The sequence below is a fragment of the Hemibagrus wyckioides genome, linkage group LG08 (assembly GCF_019097595.1).
Source record: "Hemibagrus wyckioides isolate EC202008001 linkage group LG08, SWU_Hwy_1.0, whole genome shotgun sequence".
Lineage (NCBI taxonomy): Eukaryota > Metazoa > Chordata > Actinopteri > Siluriformes > Bagridae > Hemibagrus > Hemibagrus wyckioides.
Window position 1 is genome coordinate 21,935,582 of NC_080717.1, and position 23,788 is coordinate 21,959,369.

General features: G+C 38.9%; 1 protein-coding gene across 1 annotated transcript; it reads left to right on the forward strand.

Annotated features, from left to right (window-relative positions):
- Positions 1-711: 711 nt before the first annotated feature.
- On the forward strand, positions 712-19,766 carry mfge8b (milk fat globule EGF and factor V/VIII domain containing b). The gene is made up of 10 exons (XM_058396873.1): positions 712-869; positions 7,068-7,193; positions 7,309-7,428; positions 13,069-13,182; positions 13,462-13,643; positions 14,461-14,616; positions 14,711-14,855; positions 16,706-16,890; positions 17,700-17,855; positions 18,176-19,766. The coding sequence occupies exons 1-10, from the start codon at positions 788-790 to the stop codon at positions 18,317-18,319; spliced, it is 1,410 nt and encodes a 469-aa protein (XP_058252856.1). The 5' UTR covers positions 712-787; the 3' UTR covers positions 18,320-19,766.
- Positions 19,767-23,788: the final 4,022 nt, after the last annotated feature.

The following is a 23,788-nucleotide window of genomic DNA, read 5'->3' on the forward strand; positions in this document are numbered from 1 at the left end:
GTAACAAATCTTAGGCATTAGACATTTAGGCAAGGGCACTAAAATGTTTAGGAAAATGGTCCATAATCACAAAATGTTAAATTTAGCTTAACTATTGCACAAATTAATATCTGCAGAATGATTTGTACAATAATAATGAGTACAAATGTTTAGCCCAGCTGTTATTATGGTCCTGTTGAGGTTCTTGAACAAGCTACTTTCTGTATATTGAAAATCCATTTGTTCATCAGGATAAGGCATGAACAACTGCAAAGCGTTTAGTTGCCATACAGCTGCTAGTTTTTCATCCTGTTGTGTATATGAGTGTGTGAATGTGCTGATCTGTTTTTCATTGTGTGCTCCATGCTATGTGAACATGTTTTAATGTACATGGAGAATGAAGTGATTTTTAATTAGGTACATTATTTATTATGTATTATATGCACCTCTTATATTATACACCTCTTACATAATATATATATATATATATATATATATATATATATATATATATATATATATACATCAAATAGTTTGAGCATCTTGTTTACAGTATCATATCAGTCCAACTGTATGCATTGTGCTGCTATAGCACCGCAGAGCTATTTTTTGACTGGTCACGCCCACGTGGGCGTGGTCACAATTTTTGAACAGGGCGTGATTGGCTAAAAGGACAAGCACACGTGCGGAGCGCAAATATCGCGGGCCTGCCCACTCGCGCTTTTTAATCTGGAGCGCAGGCGTAACAATACTCAGCTTCACGTCGACCACACGCAGGAGAGTTGAGAGGGGACTCCAAAGCAAAACCATGAGAACTGACCCAAGCTGCTCACTTTCTTTACCACTTTTTGCCGCTTGCTTTCTTTTTGTTTCTTTCTCTGCGGTAAGAGGTAAGTGGGTTGGTTTTTTTTTTCTTCTGGAATTAGGGAGAATGGATGGGAGAGGTGTGTTAGAAGTGTAAACAGCATGGAAACACACAGCAGCGTGGTGTGAGTGGTCAGTGTGCATGTTGAGAAAAATCCGCATTCTGTCCTGTTAAATAGTGTGCCAAGTGATTGGCACACATTTATCAGCAGATTATCTGGGGTCAACATAGCTTCAATACTTGCGTCATTTGTGTGTTCTTCATTGCACACATTCCCAGAAATATCTTGAGAGATGCAGACACTCCACTGAACTATTAACAACTTATTTTATAAGGAATACTATAAATCTTGGTCCACCCAGTCCTGTCCCTGGTGCACTAAGTACTTAAGAAAGGATTCTGCCTTTTAAGGATTACAGATCTGCAGTATCTGTACATGTACTCTCAGAGATAAAAGTATCTTCTATTGTGCGAGCTCATCCAGGGACATAGTGTTCCTGACCCAGGACTTTGCACGTGTATGGATGTTTTAAGTAGTCTTGAATGTTTGGACTGAGTGATTTGGAGTAGAATGACCTGGAGGCATGGTGGGCCATCACAAGCTCTTTGGGCTTATCTGCAGGAGACATGTTTGTTTGTAGGTCTCATATTTATGTTCAGTTTTGGGCTGAGAAGATTCAGATAGTGATATCAATTCATTATTTATGGAAGATGCAAATGAGTAAACATGACTTGAAGCAGAGGCATTATTTATTTTCTTTTTTAAATAAATCCTAACTTCCTGTTAGAATTTATTTATTTAACTTCCTGTTAGGATTGCATTGTAATGCTTATGTGATTTTTGCATGGTTTTTTTTTTATCAGTAGTGATTGAGATCATCCCTTTGGAAGGAGTTGGTTTCTTGTGGAAATGCTGTTTTGCCTGAGGCCATGTCTTGGCTTAAATTTGTAGGTGTGGCTCAGTGAGCAAAACACTGAGTCATTTCCAGTGGCGGTGGCCATCAAAACATGTAGTGGAGCTCAGCAAGCTTGGACACTTCCTACCACTAATGACCAGTGCAGCAGAGCTTGCATGAACTTTGTGTTTGTGTCCTTTCTACTAGCGTGGGCTGAATCCCATTGCAGATTTGAAGTCTTTGGCTGCCTCTACAGCCGCATCTGGGTCTTGACTTAAAAAGGTGTCTTCACAATAGAGGCCTTGGAGATTTCTTTGGTCTTGCAACTTTTATTCTGGTTGTTTTTCCACTTATGGCATTTAGCAGACATCTTTATCCAGTATGACTTAAGTTCATTTATACAAGTAAGGGTTAAGAGCACTGGTCAAGGGCTCAGCTGTGGCAGTGCTAGAATTTGAACTTGCGAACTTCTAAGTCCAGTGGCTTAAGCACTGAGTTACTACTGCCCACTCTTCACACTTGTGTGAGAAAAGTGCCACTATCCTCCATGCAGCTGTGCTGTGTGTCATGGCAGGCTCTGTGTTTTCAGTCTCTTTTTAGTACTTATACCTTTCCATTTAACAGTTAAGAGTCAAGAGTCTAAATATAGACCTAATGACCATAGAGCAGCCATGTCAAAACTGTTGTATGGCCTTTGCCATCTGGCAGAGAGGTCTTGTCCTCAGGGGATGACCTCATTTGTTCTGATGAATTCACTTCCTCCACCAAGCCCAATCAGGCCTTTTTTTGCTTCCTGATTAATTTTCTATAGTGCCTAATCAATGTTCCATATTTAGCTTCAGCAACATGACGTTTCTCTTTCTAGCCCCCTCTGTCTTTGTCTCTTGGCCCACTTTCCAATCTGCTGTTCTGAATTTTTCAAAATGATTTTTCCCATGTTCCAGACGCCTCACAAACTTTGACTTTGTTCTTATTTTGATCCTGTACTAACGCGTCTTGTTTGTTATTTTTGGTCTAGATATGGTGGCATATGAAAGTGAGCTTATGTTGCCTCCAGTACACATGCTGCATCAAGGAGAGTTGATGTCTCTGTCAGAAAGTTTTTAGCTGCTGTGGTTTGTTTACCAGAGCAGGTGAATGTGCTGCTCAGAAGTTCTAGTTTAAGACTGGGTTTGGGTAAGATGTAAGCCTTGATTTTTATTTCTTTCATGCTTTGTTCACTTGTTTCTACATGGACACATTATGCTTCTAGTGTGTTGGATGTGGTCCATTAGCCATTATGGAGTTGTTGTGGCATTGAATCTTAACATCAGCTTCCATGTGCTCTGGTGCTTTAAGTTAAGCTCTGTGAGGTAAGAGGCATTTCAGGATGTTGAGTGTTGTGCATGAACAGTCCAGTAGCTTAGCTGCACATCACACAGTTCTTGCAACACCAAAGCTGATCATCAAGAATTCAACAAAATGTATTGATGTAGACATAAAGACAATTTAAACTCGACCAAAACCTTCAAGCCGTTTTTTTTTTTTTTCTTTGATTTCCGATCTGGTTCCTTCTCATCATAATGTCCAATGGGACAACAATTCTGGAACCAATTCAAGGGTTGAGGATGGAAACAAGGCCACCAATCACCACGCAACCATCTTAAGGGTCCTTGAAGTCTGAGCAGTTGTTTGGGCCAAACAACCCCCCCCCCCACTTATTGCAGGGTAACTTGTTGCTTCACTGCAGACTTCACTGTAGCATGCCTTCCTATTTCCTGTCTCAACTCTTGGCATGTTGGCAGTGTGTTCAGAAGGGCGTGCTCTTTCATTCTCAATGTGTGTAGTGTTTATACTGCACTACAATCTGTTTTTGTTTTCTGTCTGTTCCTAATGTGCCAGTGGAAGGTTTTCTGTTGGGCAACGCAAGCGTGATGCCCTCAGTTAGAAGGAGCACTACTTTGTCATTCTTATTCTAGTGAAAAGCTTTTCAACATACTCTACTATTCTATCTGTTTATTCATTCTTTTATAGTGAGTGCTTTTCTCTTGGTCAGTTTCTCTTGATGAATCCAGAGCCTATCTGTGGAACACTGGCCTCAAGGCTGGGATACTCCCTGGATGGGATGCAGCTCTCACTCTCTCTCTCTCACTCACTCACACACATACATATTCTATAAGTGTCCTGTGTCCTTTCATTATATAAAAGCATCACCTTTTGTTGGACTGCTGAAAAAAGATGTTTTTGATTGTTCTTGACTGACACACAAATGTATATTAGTCACTTGGGACATCTGTACACTGCAGCATAGAACAGCAGACACTGGAAAAAACTATGAAAAGTACAAATTCTGTCAGCTACGCTAGGATTACCATGCACTTCTAAATATCTGGTAAAATACAAAAGTGGATCAAATATAATTTGTAATATTGCTTTTACAGGGCATTAATATTAAGTAGCTCTTTGTTGACTTATTCCTTGTATTTTTCATGGCTTTTCCATCTGGAGTAGTGATATTATGAGTCATGTAGCGTGAGAGGGTTTGATACCATAATTGTTTCTCATCGCAGTGAGAACATATTACTCATCATCTGGTCTTGTGTCGCCAATCCCTACCGAAGCCCCTTTTGTTCCATTCTTTATCCAAAAAAAGAGAAATGAACACACCTGTTGAATTCATACATGCCTTTACTTGTATCCCACAGCTAAAGTTCTATACCATGTGTTACGCTTCAGGTGAAAGGGAAATCTTCAGGATCTTTCTCTCTTGACTGATCAGGCCAGCTGACGACATGCTGACCAAATGTTCCGTCTAATCAAAGCAGCTGTTACATTTGGTGTAATGCACTGCTGGTGCTTGTGCCTTTAAATGGTATTATATTTTATTAGGAAAATAAATGAATGAATGGGGAGAAAGATGTACTCAAGATTAAGAAGCTCTATAAAGAACTATTAATTAAAATGGTTTAATTATGTCACTTGTAATTACTAGGCTACATCTTTTATCTGGATGACTCAGTTATCTCCCAAGAGCTGTTGTGTGTTATGAACTGTAAAACCATTTATTCATTGGTGGTATTTAGCAGAGCAACTTAAATTGTGAATTACGACCAATGTCATCTTGAGCTTCCTCCAAGAGTTCAGTGACTTCTTTTGTTTTCCGGTCATCATTTCTATTCTGTTCTGGGGTTTTTTTCTGTTTTTGAGAGTCAGATGAGGTTTTCATTCCCATCCTATATGATTTCTGTGCTATATTAGTAAGGTGTTAGACTACAAGCTGCCACTGCTGGGCCTTTGAGCAAGGCCCTTAACCCTCAACTGCTCAGTTGTATAAAAATGAGATAAATATAAGTCACTGTGGATAATGGTGTCAGTCAAATGCCTTAAATGTAAAAGCAATACACAATCATTTTGAAATCATTCCTCACGAATGAACTATATCTCGTACATATAGTCAGGGCAGGAACATGTCCCTGGTGTGTGGGTGTTGCAATGCATTCAGTGAGTCAGAAAAATAAGCAAAACATTTGATTAATGATTTATATCCTAGACCATATCATCCTTCCTGAGAGAACAGCCTCCAGTGAATGCTGCGAGTCTGCAATGCAGCGAGAAATTGAATCAACTGTAAACAGTGACTGTAATTATGCCTCCAATTATTTACAGATTGACAGATGAGGATAGATCTTACCTTGAAGAGAAGCTGGATCAGAAGTGCTGGTATTTTGGGAGTGTGCGAAGGGAGGACAGGAAGTTCTTCACAGATGTTTCATGGTGGATTTGTAGGAATGTAGGTTCAGTACTAAGGTGTCTAAATATACCCAGACATCTCTGACTGGAGAAAGAAAAAGCATTTTAGAGACAGAGTGTCTGTGGATCAGTTTTCAATTAATTGTGGAAAATAATATCTGATACACTTCTGGATTTTCTCTAAGCAGGAAGTATCCAAGACTTATAAACAATAAAACTTAATTCTGGTGAAGGAAAAACTTCTTTTGTGTGTCTCTAATAAAAATGCCTAGACTTTGACCAACTAGCTGACCAGTGGCCACAATGCTGTGATCTATCCGGAAACATCCAGCGCTCGGTCAGCACTTGGCACTCTCGGCAAATAAACACACACGGTCATAATCGGCTTGATCCAGACACTGGAGTACATTGCTGACTAGTGTTGATTTTACATCTCCTCCTTTTCTGGTAAACAGAAAGTTCTCAGTCCTGGGTTCATGTTAATTAAAATGTAAACCATTGCTCACCACTACACATTGGTGATGTATGTGTGCACTGGTCTGGGAAAACCCATCAGAGGTCACTGTGGCTGAATCCTGAGATCCTATTTTAACAAAGGTGAATGAATTAATCATCAGTTATTTTGTTAGCTTGAATAGAAAGCAGAAATGTGAAGAGATGATTAAGAGACTCCAGTTTGAATGCCAAGGGTGACCTTTTACTTCTGGTGATGAGACTGAGACAGATGTCAATGATGAATTATTTCACATTGTTAACTATGAATACTTTTTGGCTTATTTGTTGTTTTTCTGTTACTCTGGTGATGAGGATGGCATCTTTCAATGGAATTTGAATGAGGTTCTTCAATTTGATTCTTCTCACTTTCCAATTTGATGAAGCAGAATTTGAAACGCTGGAACCCTATTCCATATGTTATAATCTATAGAGCTTGAGATCAGTGTCTGTTTTATTAGGAAACAGCATTGCACCGTTCAATCCCAGTGTGCATTTCTGAAGCCATTTGTGGTCAAAATAGGACTCGCACTCACACAGTAGATACTTGGAGCCAGTGCATGGGCAGTAGATACAGCAGACACACTGCTGTCTGATAACAGCTGAATCTGTCAGTCACCTTCTCAAACAAGTCCTTCTATGTATCGCCAAATAACTCCAATAAAAGACATTTATCATAAGAACAAACAGTGGGGAAAGATATCAAGGCCAGCTGAAGTTGACCTTCAAAACAATAGACCACTATTCCTGAAAATAATTTGCGGAGCTCTGACGTAACATGAAAGTTTTGCTCTCTGAGTCTCTATTCAGCAACACGGCCATGTGTGGGATTAAAAGTCAATTCACTTTTGAATCTCTGTCACCATGTCCACTCATATGTAGTCGTTGGCTGAGATTCTTTAAAAAACGAAAACACACATATTTCAGGAAAATCGGTGTTCTTCAAAACTATATACAGTAAAAACTACATTTCTTCAAAATGACCATGTAAATAGTTTTCCCAAGGAACCACACACACGTCACACACCCCTGCAGTCAGTAAAAAGAAAATCACCTGGGTAACCAAGTAAACAGAACTGAAAGAATATTTATTTCCTCTTTCACAGGTGATTCCTGTAAGGTGAACTTATGTCAGAATGGCGGGACGTGTGTGACTACAACAGAGAAAGATTCCTTCATCTGTATCTGCTCTGACGGTTTTAAAGGAGACACCTGCAATGAGACAGAGACTGGTAATGCATTTAACAGTCATATACTGTGTATCCAGCTCACGAGAGTGGTGTGTTCTCTTTATGACCTGATGTCAGATTTATTTGTTCTTCCACATGTTATGAACTTTGTTCACAGGGCCATGTCATCCCAACCCCTGCAAAAATGATGGGATCTGTGAGCCACAGAGAGGAGATGTCTTCGGGGGATATACATGCAAGTGTCTGAAAGGCTTTGAAGGCACCCACTGTGAAAAGAGTAAGAATCCATTTCTAGCCTAAACATCTTTACATACCATGTGGAAAACCATAACATAGTAATGCATTCTGACATTCAGCACTGATAACAAGAGGCATGGTGGCTATGATACAACCGGCATATTCTTCTTATCAGTGAATGATAAGCGAATATGTGTAGAATAACAAGAAATTAGACCCAGATGCAGCTGTTCCAACCTTGATATTTTGACCGATTAACAGTGAAATACTGAGGCCTGCGTTTGACCCAGTGGGCCTCAGGATATTCTGGTGGTATATGGCAAATCCTCAGCAGTAGCAGTAGGGTGTCCCTGTCTTCACTTTAGGCTACTGTTCTGTTGGTTTTTACTGCTGGTGTAGGGGCAGGACTGGGCAAACCAAGCTGCTATCATCAGCAGGAATAATCACAGCTGGCAGACTGCATTCCCACAACCATGTGGTCTTAAACACGCTCAGATGATAAAGCTTACAGACACTATGTACAGAAACACAATATTAAGCAGAAATTTGTACTTGGTAGAAAACATTTAGTTCATGTAAATATTAAAAATGTAATTGTTGGTCAGTAACATAACTACATTTTTTTTGTTCTTATTGACTTCAAAAGTGATGTAATGACTAATTTTATTCAATTTTACAACACAAACCAACTTGCTTCATGGATATTTCTCAACATCAAACCTAACAAAATGGATCAAAAGTGTGAAATGTTTAAGTATTCAAAATTTGCCATCATTTGTATATGGCTGTGGGGTCTAAGAGGAGTAATCACATTGGGAGATGTCGATATAGGAAAATCAGGATGCTAAAAGTAATCCAGTTATTGATTTATCTTCCTAATACACCACTTCCTGCCATGTTTTATTTCTTATATATTGAATGTATTCACTTAAATTTCATAATTCGGACAAGCCTTCCCCGAGAAAAGAAACCATTTGTCTAGAAACGATGACGGCTCTCCTAATTAAAAGTGTTGCTTACACTTTTTACATTTGCCGCTCGAGATGATTAACAGCACAAACCTGCTAACGTCGCCTGCACTGATGATAAAGCAGTGACCTTCCATGTCAATTTGTTTCCAGTTGCCAGCTGGTGGTGTCCGTTATAATGATTTGATTGAGCTTGATTAAGTGTGTGTGGGTGTAAAGAACAAGCCTCATCTTTCGACTGTACTGTAGTTACTGTCTATAGCTGAAGATCAAGAAGGCTGTGGATTTTTATGGTGAATATTAAGAAAAAAATCTGAAACAGCATCTGTTTTCTTTGTTTTCAAGATAAGACACGGGCAAATTCTCTGACGGAAAACGAAGCATATCTGATGATTAGGTTCAGCCATTATGATACACACCAGATCATTATTTATATTCATACATACTATATGCCTGGATGAAGGTACCGTAGATGTTAGTTGCATCAAACCTCAGTTTATATTAAGCCATTAAACTGAGGCAGTAAATGCATAGCTTTTATGTGAGATATTTCGATTAGTCTTCTGCTGCTTCTTCTTCATCTTCTTATTCTTCTTTTTTTTTTTTTTTTTTTTTCTTCTTATAATTATTTATTACACACCATTTAATAATACAGGCAGTGGGGATAATCATTAAATGGGAAATGATATTTCTCAATGGGGTGCTAAATCTTTTGTCAGAAGTCATAAAGCAATGTTAAATAGAAAATCCTTAATATAAGTAATAAAATGTAGAAGTAATGGCAATTAAAGTTTAATTATTCTAATTACTTGCAATTTGTTAATCTTTTTTTGTTGTTCTTCTGGTGTTTTTCATTACTTCTGACATTCACGGGTAAGTGAATCTTAAAATAACACCATTCCTGCCTGATGGTCAGCTGGAATTTGGAGTGACGAGCTCTGTTATATTGATTCACTGAGCCGGGAATTTCATGCATATTGCATTATATTCTGTAAAATTACACTCACTTATGTTTAGATCAGTTTTGATAGCATGCATTTTTGCTGAATAAAAACTAAGATGTGCCAGCGCGCGCGCACACGCACGCACACACACACACACACACACACAAAACCTCTGTATACTTTAAACTTATTGCCAGCACAAAGCCAGTACACTTGTCTGTGCCACACACACCCACACTGTAAAAACACACACACGGTTGTCCAGCCAACAGGGAAAGGCCTACTGCGTATCACACCCACGCCATCACACGCTCGCCTTGTTGCTGGGGTAAAATGGAGTTGGAGGCGGAAGAGTGAATTAAGTCAACTCTGACACTGTCACAGTCTTTCCTCTTGGCTGATGGGATTGTTATATTGCTGGTGTGAAATTACCCTGAAAGCTTGGTGAGAGACCATGAAATCCATGTCAAAAGCTTTTATAAGGTGAAGTATTAGCCACGTTAAATCACCTAAAATAGAATGGAACCTGTTGTAGAGTTTGAGCATTAAAACACTTTTGGAAGCAGTGTTGGAAGGAGGAGTGGAAATTCAGGGTTTTTTCAGTGTGCAAATAGAAATCTATAATTTGGCATTTATGAGTTCTTTACCAAGACTGTTACGTGGCTATGTGACTGGACTCAGTGACGGAGCTAATCTTGTGCTCTGCTGCTCAGTCTCTGTTTGAGAAACTTGGTCTCTCAGATTCTCTCGGAATGTTTGCTTTGTCTTTGCTCTGTCTTTTCCTGCTTCTCTCTGTGCCTCTTCTCTTCTGTATCTGCCAAGATCTGCAGAGCCAAAACAGGAGCCAGCCTTAGATTTTTATAGGTGAACAGAAACTTTTGTGTGATGAATTACGACACATTTGCTTTTGATCAGTTGACAGTTTTGGAAATGCAGTTTTCAAAGGTTTAATGCAAATTCTGTTCCGTCTAAATTCTGTTAGACTGTTGTTCACGGTAATGCACATCCCAGAGGGACACCTGTACTATAGACAGCCAGTGTGTGTATGTGTGTGTGTGTGTGTCTATGATTGTTGCGTTCTCCTTTCACCAGTAAGTAGATGTCTGTTCAGTTGGACCGTTCTCTCAGACACTACTCTTCCTTGCCCTGTGCAGAAGTCTGCTGGCCTCGTCTCATATCGATTGGGGTCAAGGTGCATTATGAGCTCAGGATCGGCTTTCATTTTATGCATCGTCCAGCATTTCCTATTGATGTTCACTTAAATGACCACACAGACCAGTGTGTTAAATTTCCTGCTTTTCAGTGAAGCAGCTGCCCTGTATCTGCACCTGTATTTTTGAGCTTTAAGGATGGTACACGTTACTTTATTTCTAGGTTTATGTAAATACTACTTCTTGTTCTGCAAAAGGAGAATTATGCTGAATAATCAGTGCAGGCTCTCAAGTGGCTGAGTTTCCAAGCATCTCTAGAGTGTGTTTAAATTTAATCTTAGAAATTGTGTCAATGTTCTCTGTCCAGCAATAAAACTTGTAACCAACAGGAAGCAGATTCAGCAGAACCCAAATCCATATATGGGGTCAAAACACAAGAGGGTCAGGTTGAGCAATCCATAATCCAAAAACAGGCAGAGGTCATTACCAGACAAGCAAGAAAATAGGAAATCTAGAGGTCATTGAAACTTAGAAAACGTAGAAAATAGAAACAAATATAATCCTGGATTTTTTTTGTGGTTAAATCTGGCATATTTTACATATTTATGACCTATTCAAAAAACACAGTGGGTGTGTTTTGTGAACTGTTTGAGGATCAGCAATGTGTGTGTGTGTGTGTGTGTGTGTGTGTGTGTGTGTGTGTGTGTGTATTGCGTATGTGTGTGCCTGTGTGCGTGAGTTTTACAGGCAGGACATGAAAGTTAGGTTTCATTTCATGTTCTCTCTGGATTATTGGGAGCTTTTAGAAACTAACTGTTTCAGTTTTGACCTCAGAGTTTGAGCGTCTCTCAGCTTGCCGTGTCTTGGCTCCAGTAGTGTGTGACCAGTCACGCACTCCATCTGCGCTCTTGGTCACACAATCCTTCGATTTCCTTCATTTTCATCATTGCAGATTTTTGCTGGACTGACTGGAGTGTAATGTGGCTCTAATTACTGTGTGATTTTTACAGTAGCTGGTTGTGTTGTGTGAATTATGGTGAGATGTACTGCTTTTGTGTACAATTATCCCTAAATAAATATAAATATCAGTGATGTAGCCAGGAAATCATTTGCTCAATCAATCATTTGCTGTCCTTTTAATTATTTTAAAACCTCATTCTTCCATCTACCATTCTTGCCATATTAATGAAATGTTAAATCATACAGGTTCAAGTTCCACTGAACCTGTTCTAATGATTAATATGATAATGACACTAATGATTAAAGTTCTAATGATTTAATATGCCAGTAATGGTGGATTAAATCACATTTTGGTATAAACCAGATCTTTTCATTTTCCCTCCTGCAATACTTTACAAGCTGCCCCCTCAGTTTCCTTCAGAGCTTAGGGAGCAGTTTTGGTCTGTAAAGATGATTTTCCATACAATTGGGTTTTTCCAGTTCCTGAAAAGCTTCTTGCCACGTGTGCGTTTGTTTGTTCAATCCATTCCACGTATTTTATCTGTGTTTTGTTTGTTTATTCCATTCAGTGTAGCTAGCTGGTTAGCAGCTTTTCAGAAAGGGTGGGAAGCGTATGATCCTGATTGATTGATCTATTTTCTCATACATAGCAGCTAATAGTCAATAAAATGGGATTAAACTAAAAGCTAGAGCTATGTTCACACATGCAGTCATTTTATCACTGCAAGTCGCCTGTCACTGTATTATAAGTTTTGCGAGTTTGCTACTACTGGTTGCTATGTTGATAACATTTATCAGCAGGTATTCCACTAGACAACAAATCCGTTTTCTTGCTGCTGAAATGAAACCTTCTGGATGGTGATTGTGCTTCATGGCACCAGACGTTGCCAGCTGTTATTGAAAGTGAATGGTCTTTAGCTGCTTTGTCGCTGTGAGTCACTGTATGTGTGAACGTAGGATGAGGGACACGTTAGTAATGATAACTTCATTGACATTTTATGATCATAATTACAGTGCGATTAGTGAGCTGTATGTTTTTGTGTTTTGACTTGTGTTGTGATGGACTGTGTGTGTGTGCGTGTGTTTAGTTAAAGCTGGACTGAGATATAGCCATCAGCACCACCCATAAATCCAGATCTGAAGGCGCTCTGCTGCTCTGCTTAACAATTTCAGCTTTTATTTAGTTTACAATAATAGACATTGTCACAAAACAGCTTTACAGGAATCCAAATGTAGATTTAGATCCCTACTAAACAAGCCAAGCAACAGAGGTGACTCGGAAGGAAACTCCTACTCTTCTGTGACAACTGGAGTCTGGGTTTATAGCGCTATGTGCAAGTTTGAGATACAGTTCACAATCCATATAGAAATGCATTATCATGATGTATGCATACTCCTTCTCTGAACCTCTGAGCATCGCAGAGGACAAAGCAAATGATCTAACTATATTGATTTTTTTTTTTAACCATTTTTAAAGACTGAATGGATTTTTCATTCTCTGGAACGGCACACACACACGTTACTGATGACAAGAGCGCCATCTGTAGCTCAACTGGAAAACTGCACTTAATGGAATGTCTGGAATATTAATGAACGTTGTATCAATATCAATGTTTGTAGATATCATGAGAACTGGTGCGTGATCTCCTCTTCACAGATGTGAATGACTGTGCTGCTCAGCCGTGCCAGAATGGAGGTTCATGTCAAGATCTCGATGGAGATTTCCACTGCAAATGCCCATCCCCTTATGTTGGGAAGCACTGCCAGCTGCGTGAGTGGACTTCTGGACTTCTTTAGTCAATAATCTGTCACAGTAGGACACCTTGCAGCAAAGGTTGTTATAAGGATTTGAGACAGAAGTGTATCATGGTTTCCAGTATTAGTAATTCCATATAAGAATGTATACGTGTTTTTAATTACCTCATCATCCATCCATGTGAGTGTGTCTCCCCATGAGCATGACCCTCACACTGTTAGTCCATCTGTCTGCTTCCCTGTCTGTCTCCTACGTTATGAGGACAGGTTGTAAATGTGTCATTTTGTTTTGCAGGCTGTATCTCTCTGTTGGGGCTGGAGGGTGGTGGCATTGCAGAGTCTCAGATCAGCGCCTCCTCTGTGTATTACGGCATTTTGGGATTACAGCGCTGGGGGCCTGAGCTGGCCCGTCTGAACAACAAAGGACTGGTGAATGCATGGACCTCTGCGACACATGACAAGAACCCTTGGATTGAGGTGCAGAAGTGGATTTTAACATTAGGCTTGGTTATGTAAACAGGACACTAGGCTTTATTTATTATTTACCTTTAGGTGTGTGTAAATTTTTCATAGATCTAAAACTATAAATTCCTACTAGGTTTACAAAAGTTTTGGTAACCCTGATTTTCTTCTTTCTCATGCTTATATGTTGATCAATGCCAATCACCTGTAAATTACCAAATTAGTTTTGTTTTCCCTGCTGCAGACTTTATGGATTCGGGGTAGATATGTATTATTAGGTGTTAAGGTTAGGTTTATAGGAGTTGAATCAGCTCCATCCCCTGGACTTTTTGTTCCACATATTTCTGAAAATAACTAACCCGTGAACGAGCACAGCATGCGTTAAATCATTCAGTGATGCAGACCAGCCTTATGGTAGAGTGCTCAAACTCTGACTCTTTTTATAAGGTGCCATTTCTTTTGTCCTAATTTAAATGGCTAGTCTTATTTGTCTTAGCTTATGCATTTGTATTGGATTGCTTGCTTTCACAAAGTTTTAACTACATTTGTTAGTGTAACTAAAAATAAAATAAGCGCCAAGCTATAAATTTAAACTGCCAGGCTTCACATCTTGAATTTGTTAAAGGCTTACACAAACTGAGGAATGCAAAAAGATTTTTTTGACCTAATTTCTTTGTCAAGATTATTATATTTCTTATCTTCGTGATACTGTGAATGATTTATGAATACATTCATTCATAATCCATCTTTCTAAACAAGGCCCAATGGGTTTATCTGACTGGTGCAGTCCTTGGTTGTGTGTGGGTGTGTTATGTTTTGTTTTTTTTTGTAGCTCAACATGCAGCGGTTGATGCGTTTCACTGGCATCATCACTCAGGGTGCCAGTCGTGTTGGCTCTGCTGAGTACATCAAACAGTTTAAGGTGGCTTACAGTTCAGATGGACGCATGTACACCATGTACAGAGGCAACGGTCTGAAGAAGGACGTGGTGAGCTAAACCTTCACATACTGTTCTCTGTACTGTGCTCTGAGGATCAACCACATATGAATACCTTTAACCTGAAATTACTTTCTCCTGGCAGATTTTTGTGGGAAACGTGGACAACGACAGCACAAAAACCAATCTGTTCGATCCACCCATAATCGCTCAGTACATCCGCATCATGCCCACCGTGTGCCGTAAAGCCTGCACGCTCAGAATGGAGCTAGTTGGCTGCGAACTAAATGGTATGCTGAAACATGCACTGTATACACTACCAGTCAAAAGTTTGGACACACCTTTTAATTCAGTGTTTTTTGTTTAGGGATTTATTTTCTACATTCTAGAACAGTACCAGAGATTTCAAAACTATGAAATAACATACATGGACTTAAGTAATCCATATGTAATGACAACAAAAAACAACATTCAGTTGTTATTGTAAGACACGAAGGTCAGGTGTTCTGGAATAGTTCTTGCAAGAACAGTATTGTCAAGTGCATTTGCAAAACCCATCAAGCACCATGATGAAACTGGCTCACATGAAGACCATCCCAGTAAAGCAAGACCAAAACTTACCTCTGCTGCAGAGGAGAAGTTCATTTAGAGTTACCAGCCTCAGAAATCACCAATTAACAGCACCTCAGATTAGAGCCGTTATGAAGGCTTTACAGAGCATCAGTAGCAGACATATCTCAATATCAACTGTTCAAAGGACATTATTGTGGATTTCGGCCGCCTTCAGCATTGTTTTACAATGTAGAAAGAAATAAACATCAGGAAAGGCCATGGAATTAGAAGGTGTGTCCAAACTTTTGACTGGTAGTATACATACACTGTTTGAAATAAACATTAAAACGTGGAATGTGATTATAATCTACCGAGAGGTCCAGTCTTCCAAAAAAAATTGTACGGAATAAAATCCAAACTGACATGAAAGACGACTTTCCATATTTGCCATCATGAGCGTGTGATTAAAGTTAAGAGGCTGTTTGGCCTGAGGAGGGAATTCAAAAGCTGAGACTCTGCCCAGATCGGGACTCCAGCCAGATAATATTTCTATGGGCACAAAAATGGTCAGGCATTACATTTATTTAGAGAACAGGGCTGAAATATCGGAACAGAGCTATCCTCTGGGTATAATAAATCACGTCCTACAATGTGAAGCACATTCTCTTATGGTTATTCAGAGCTTCTCATTTACTAATGTCTGGTCACAAGCACTACATAATCATTACGGTTGTTTTTATTGTTATTCGACTAAATGTGTTTGTATAGGTTCAACAGTTTTGTCTTATTATGTCCCTATTTGCATGAATTGCATGCTAGATGCTCTCATATGCATGTGATTCATCCACTATACATTTTACATATGCAGATCTGTATAAAGTCTTTAAATATTTCCTTTGCTTCAGGTGGACATAATCCTCCTGCTTTGTCCTTGCAGGGCTGATATGCTTCACATCAGTTTTCTGCCTCATCCTCCATCTATCTATCTATTAATCACTCTTTATCTTTGCCAGCTATGTTTACATAGCTGACTGATGGCTCAGTTAAAAAAAAATAAAAGTGCAAGTTTGCATCTCTTTGGAATAGAATAAACCAATAAAGGCCATTTCCTATATGATAGATTGGCATAATCTATTAAAATAGATGAAAAATCTTGTAAACCTTTTGGTTATGATTTATTTTTGCTTTTGGAATCTGAATGTGCGTTCACATTGTGTGCCCTTAAAGCAGTCCAGTATAAAAACACCGTTAAAATAATTTCACGGTTGGACTGACATCAAACTGAGATTTTGAAGGAGATGCAGGACACAGTCTGACCTCAGTAAAATTTGGCTTAGCATTAAAATTGTTTAGACATTCAGCAGGAATGCAGGACAGTGGATGTGTAGCCTGGCCTCATGTGGACATAGTTGTTATGGTAACCTTGACATTTGACAACCTTATTCCCTGCATCCCCATAACTTCTGATCATATTACATACAGATACTGACCAGTTTATGATTTCATATCGTTTGCAGTCAGAATTAGTTCATTCCGATTGGTGAAAAGCTTTTCTTGTAAACATGGCAAATCTATTTTAACACCGCAGGTTGCTCAGAGCCACTAGGTTTCAAGTCACGGCTGATTGGAGATGCTCAGCTCTCATGCTCCAGCTCCTTCCGTACGTGGGGCATTGAGGCCTTTACCTGGCATCCACACTACGCCCGCCTGGACAAGCAGGGCAAGACCAACGCCTGGACTGCAGCCAGCAACAGCCGATCTGAGTGGCTACAGGTGACCATGGCACTTTGTACATGCATAACTTGTGATGTTTTCAGTGGGGAAAATGTGATGCAGTATAGATGGATGAATATAGATGCAAATCAATAGCATGAAATATGCCCTAATTGACAGATACAACAAATTATAATTTTATGAATAGCATAGTACTATACGTAGGCCAGAATTGTATTCCAGGGTAATATACAAACCATAAGTGCTTCAGGGATTTTACATATTATAGTGTTCATAATTCACAATCCAATTCACATAAGTCATAAGTTCATAAGTCACAATACAATTCATAATGAAACCTCAGCAAGAGCCTCTACAGCATGAGAAAATTGGATTATCATGCATATGAGATATGCTTATAGTTCAGTCATCCTGCAATATTAACTGTTTCTCCTTTTTTATCCTGCAAAATGAGCAATATACAGGCTCAGTTGTGCGGAGAATAGCTAACTGCCTTGCAAAAAAAATGTTTTCAGATGTTCTTTTGCCTGCATTACAGTAGTATGTGAAAATCTCACAGTAAATGATGTGTAGGAGTTTTAATCAGGGACAGTGTGCATTTATTATGCCATGTGTAATTTAATTTAATGAAGCAGTCAATTGATTATAAATGCTTGTGGACAACAGATCAATAGATTTAGACAGATGGATAAAGCTAGATGGATAGCAAAGCTGATGAAGTGTTTTTTTTTTCTGTTTATGTTTATTTATATTGAAGCAGAGATGCACATTCACTTTTTTTAATGGTGCATTACAGAGTAATTTTGCTCTAGCTGTCCTGTTCAAATCTCTTGTATTTTTTTCGTTAGGTGGACTTGCTATCCCCTAAGAGGATCACGGGAATCATCACTCAAGGAGCTAAAGACTTTGGAAGTGTGCAGTTTGTTTCAGCCTACAAAGTGGCTTACAGTGATGACGGCAAGAGCTGGACGATGGCACAAGATGACAAAAAAAACACTGACAAGGTTAGACACTTACACATTACACCTCTTCAAGATTTATCTGCTTCCCTGTGCAGGAAAAAGATCGGAAAATGATCAAAGTCTAATTCTAAATGAGTCTGAGCATGCTGTTTTTCCATGCATGTGAAAATATGCATGGAGGTAGAGGATAAAAGTGAAGCGTTATGTTTGCCTGTGCCAGTTGGCTCTGTTCTGAGTAACCACCTGTTCTGGAGAAACTAACACAGCCAGCAGTCAGATGCATGCACACAGCCTTTTCAAGCAAAGTTTCTCCGATTCTTTTCCTTTGTATTTAATTTTTTTTTTCTTCATTCTACCTGCAGATCTTCCCTGGCAACAGTGATAACAACGTGCACAAAAAGAACGTGCTTGACCCGCCTTTCTATGCACGATTTGTCCGCGTGATCCCGTGGGAGTGGCATGGGCGCATCACGCTGCGAATGGAGCTGCTAGGCTGTGAGGATTAAATCACCACCTCCCTGCTCTCTCCTTTAAAATCCCTCCATCCCTCCTTCCTGAGCCACTTACTGCACTGCCTCACTACCAGCACCAGAGGGCGCCAAGACCACGACAAGAAACAAAACCCTAACAACAACAACAGCAGGGACTTGAGCTTACCAGCACTTCAGGGATGTCCAACTTATAAAGACAAACCATGCGATGTAAGTTCTGTTCAACTCGCAAAGCAGTGCGGTTTTTTGGCATGATGACTACAACTGATGGTGTAAACTGACATCCCCATAAAATCTTCTTGATCCAGTAACACGTGTGTGCTATAAAATATTACATATTCATGCTCCTTTCAAGACTGATATATAGACAGTGGCCCATTTTGAAGTAGGATGAAATATATAGTTGAAATATATTTGGTTTAAAGAGTTATTGTACATTATTAATGGGTCACATTGAATTGTCTCAGCAGTGTGTTAGTTATTTAGTTAATAATAAATTGCCAGTTGTAAGTTTGTGTAGTCCAAAGCAAGATCACTGATTGTCGGCATGACTCTGTCTCTCTCTCTCTCTCTCTCTCTCTCTCTATCTCTCTGTTTTTTCTCTCTGAAAGAAAGCTTTATTCCTTGAGAAAATAAACTGTTATCAAAGTATTACTACGTCAAGATCGTAAAATATCGTGTGAAACAAAAAGATGTAATCGGTTGCTCAGTATTATTGTACATTAATGCTTTGGCCCAACACTGCCACGGATTTTGTTTCTCAGGTAGAGTTGAATCAATTGCAATGTGCTACTGATTTTTGTTTAAAAAACAAATCAATAAGATCATTCTGAAATAAACCATCACCTCTGATTATTATAATTGCATAATACCAAAGTGATTGAATTTTTTCATATTAATGAAATAGAAAGTGTGTCCTCTCGCCGCTTTGAACATCCTTATACATTCAGTCTGATAAATTAAGTATATCTAATATATTCAGTCATGCATCAATAATATTTGGATTTGTAGTGGCTCAGCAGAGAATAAATAAAGCTGCTTATTAAAAAAGGGCCCCAGTAAAGGGGTGGAAATCTAATTTTGCATGATTTCTATGGTTTGCACTGAAACCCTGCCCTCCCCGATCTACATAATGCTCTCATGGTGTTGTGATCTGACCCTCCTCCCCAACAACCCCTATGAATTATAAATTATGGGTTTGTGCAATATGATGCGAGCATTAATATTAATGGGACATGCCAAGAAAAAATATTTCTCTATTTTTTTAGATGAAGATTTAGACATACTTGTAGATGGTGGGGAAAAAAAAAGAACAATATTATAATGGTTAAAAATGGTTGTGTTTAGGATGTGGGAAACATTTTTTTTTTTTAAATTATCCAGAATGTTTCATCACTAACGTTAGCTTAATCAGTGTTTTCTTTTTTTTTTTTACTTCACAATAAAAACTTTGTAAACTCTATTCAATATGATGTTTGTTCTGTCTTGTTTTCATTTAATGTGTTTTTATCACAAACTGAGTAACAGGCTAAGATTTTGATTCAGTTTTTCAGTGTATCATAAAATATGTCATGTTCTTAATTACTAAAAAGAAATAAAGAGCTAAAATAGATCATGCTATTCTATGAGTCCTCAATTACCATACATTGACCTTGGCACATAGTTGACCGGGCTGAATTGGTTCCATGTTGTGAATGTCATTTTTCCATTCTCCCCCCCCCCTCAAGTCACTGTCTGTGCTATCATTGCCCTAGCTTGTTATGGAGAAGTCTGAACCAAACAGGATATAAAGCGCTCTCTGTGTGGTGTGATTTCCAAGAGAATCAGTGTTCTGTTGTCTGTCATATGTTGCTTAACTAGGTGCAGTATATAGAAGCCTTGTCCAAAAGTTGAAGCAGGAAGAATAGAGGTCCGAAGAATGGCAGGAAAATGTCAGTTTGAGCATGGCACCTCCAGGAAGGGCTCATTCCTGGAATAACAAAGTTATGCCAGAACTATATTTTATCTTGAAAACCACTAAACATGTCTATAGAGGAAGTCCTCCATTGTTTGTATAATTCATGGAGAAACATTCGCACTCCATTCCGTATTTTGAAGCAATCCTAAACCGTCTCGGAATCTGCGGCCATAAATAACTTGGATACATGATGATCTACTCTCTGAAACTGACCATTTTTCAGGTTTTCGAGATCTTCAGTTTTAATACTAGTGCAATACACATATTCAAACCACTTTATTGGGAGCACCAGTATGTTCACATTACATTTATTTAGACACTTTTGCCCAAAGCTACTTCCAAACAAGGAAAATACAAGCAAAGGTATCTTAAACATAAGACAATATAAATATTAGTCTTAGTACTACAAGTGTTAGTAGTATACGTTCAATTTCATGCAATTATCCAATCAGCTAATCTTGTGGCAATACAATCACAATATATATAAAATTATATAGATGCGGGTCAAGAGCGTAAATTTATTGTTAAAATCGACCATCAGAGCGGAGAAAAATTTCATCATGAATGGGTCATGGACTTACACGACAGTGTCTAGAAGAGGGACATGGTCTCCTGGTGTTTGGCATGCTTGCCTCACACTTCTGCAGTTGGTGGTTTGATTCCTGCCTCCATTCTTTCTGCATGAAGGTTTCCTCTAGATACTCCAGTTTCCTTCCGCAGTCCAGAGACATGTATTGTGGCCTGATTGGCATCTCTAAATTGTCCGTAATGTGTGAATGGGCATGTGAGTGTTTGCGTGATTGTGCCCTGCAATGGGTTGCGCCCTGTCTAGTGAGTCCTCCGTCTGGTTCCCCGAGTGCCCTGGGCTAGACTCCAGGTTCCTTGTAACAAAAAAATGATGGATTGATGGAACAGTTTCTAGAGTTTACACAGAATGGTATAAAAAAAAACAAAAAACATCCCCAGTGGAGAATATCCAGTTGAAGATTGAACATTTTTTTCCACTGTTCAACAGATCACAGTAGTCTCACATACATGTTCTTGGCTGACAATGTGAACCCAATGTGGTTTTCTGTTGTTGTATCCCTACCTCAAGGTTCAACATGTGCGTTCCACTCACCAGGGTTATAATGAGCGGTTAACTGAGTTACCGTAGCCTTTCTGTTGGCTCTGTCTGTTCTGGCCATTCTTCTCTGACTTTTGGCAAAGGTTTTCTGCCAATAGAACTGGCACTCACTGGATGGGTTTTTTTTTTTTTGCCACCATACAGTTAAAACTCTAGAGACTGTTGTGTGTGAACATCCCAGGAGATCGGCATTTAAAAAGGAGCTCTAACACCAACATGATGTCAAGGTCACAGAGATCTAGTCTATGTTTTATGTGAACATTAACACGTTTGCACACAATTTTATGCATTGTCCTTCTGCCACCTCATTGGCTGATTGACTAATTGCATGAAGATATACTGGTATTCCTGTCAAAGTAGCCAGTAAGTGTAAAACACAAATGAAGATCACACATGGAGAATCCTACAGAGACCGCATACACACCACATCATCTTCCCGAACTAGAGAAAAATCTGTAATAAGTACAAGCAAACATTTTGGCGACAGGACTCTGCAGTCTTACCACCTGCAATCAAACAAGGCTTAGAAGGAAATGTTTTCCAGTAAATGAAAGATTGCAGAAGGGAAAGCAGGTCTGACCTTGTCATCAAGCACTGAAGTTTATCCCAGTCAGGAAACAGCTCCCTGACAGAAGTGTAATTATTGTGGGAATAAATTACCTTCCTCCACTTCATATCACTTTCTGGAAAGCTTTTTATTTTAAGTGAAGTCCTATGACTGATTTGACTGTTTTGTGATGCATTTAGTAAATAGCATTTCAGACATATTTACAATATTCTAACTGGACATGTTACTTTTATGGAAATGTTTTCCAGGTATTTAAAATTTGAATTTAATTGGGTTTCTGAAAATCTGTTCCAGAGTATTATTTTATGTGAGTCCTGGTGTTAAAATGATTTGTCTGAATGAAATAGGCTTATTATGCTCTGTCTCCTTTTTGATTTGCAATGGACTGACAAGTGTTTAGGGAAAATCCCAAAAGAGTGCTCTGGATCTTTTCATTTTGACTAACAATTACCACACAATGCTATCACAGCTTGGTGTCAGCAGCCAAAATTTACCTTGTCTTCCGTCCCCTGCTATTCTGAGGTGGTTGGCATTCCTTGCCCCAGGCACGAGCTTTCATCTTTGGGAATAAACTGTCTGGGATCTTCAAACACATCAATAATGGGTCTTAGTATCTGTGAAAGGAGCAAGGTAAACTTGTCTCTCCCCCCTCTTGTTCTGTGCAAGGATGAAAAGCATGAGATCATAAGCAGAGGAGGGACTAAGCTGTGTTTTGCTCAGGGTCATGATGCTGAGTGAAGGAGTCAGCCCAACATCCTGCTGTCACCAAAGGCCGCTGAGCAGCCTTTCCTTTCCTTTCCCCAGCTACTGGGGAGCAGATATAGTCATCACTAATGCTAAAACAACACCTTCATCAAACAGCAAAGTTTACATTTAGGAAGAAGAGATGGTGAAGGTTACTGAATCCAAGGGATAGAGTGGCATGAAAGGACATTCTATCAAATCTTCAGAGACTGCGCATGTGAGAGAATGTGGAAAAAAATCCCATCTCTTTGAGGATACCTATGCCATCCTCTATTGACTCTGGAAAATGAAACAGCTTTACAGGCCTTTGGGGAAAAGTGGAATTCTGGTTTCAGCTTTTTCCATAAACAGCTGTATTTTTTTTGTGTCAGAGTTCAGGGTGATTAGGGATAGGCCTGAAGCTTCAGATCAAATTTCTCTGTTTTTTTTTTTCTTTTCAGGACAGGGTGCTGTGTTTATTTTAAGTATGCAATTCATATTTATGTCACTTATCATATGACAGATAGATAGATAGATAGATAGATAGATAGATAGATAGATAGATAGATAGATAGATAGATAGATAGATAGATAGATACTTTATTCATCCCAGTGGGAAATTTACAATTATAACATAAATTATAACATTTGCTTAAATAATTCCTTCATAGCTGACCATAGCTCACTTTGCTTATGAATTCAAACTAAAACTAAACATATTTGTTTTTAAAGGCGAGATCAATAATATATTCTTAGAATAAAAATGTTTATTTAAGAGGGAATTCTGATAGTAGGAATCTTCTCTGATAAGAAATCAGGGTTGTAGGTTCTTTAAAAGTTATTTAAATGCCCTTATAGTAATGCAGCAGATTTCTAACAATGAGCAGGATTTTTACACATGAAAAGCAAAATATAAATGACAAAACAGGGTGGCACAGTGGTGCAAGCTGATAGCAAAGCTGCCTCTCTGCTCCCTGATTTAATCCTGAGTTTTTCGGTTCATCGATCCATCCATCTATATGTTTTTTTCTCCAAGTTCTCTGCTTTCTCTCCATCTCCCAAAACAGTGGAGTGGGGTTATATCCATGGTGCCTCAGTGTTCCTGGGCTA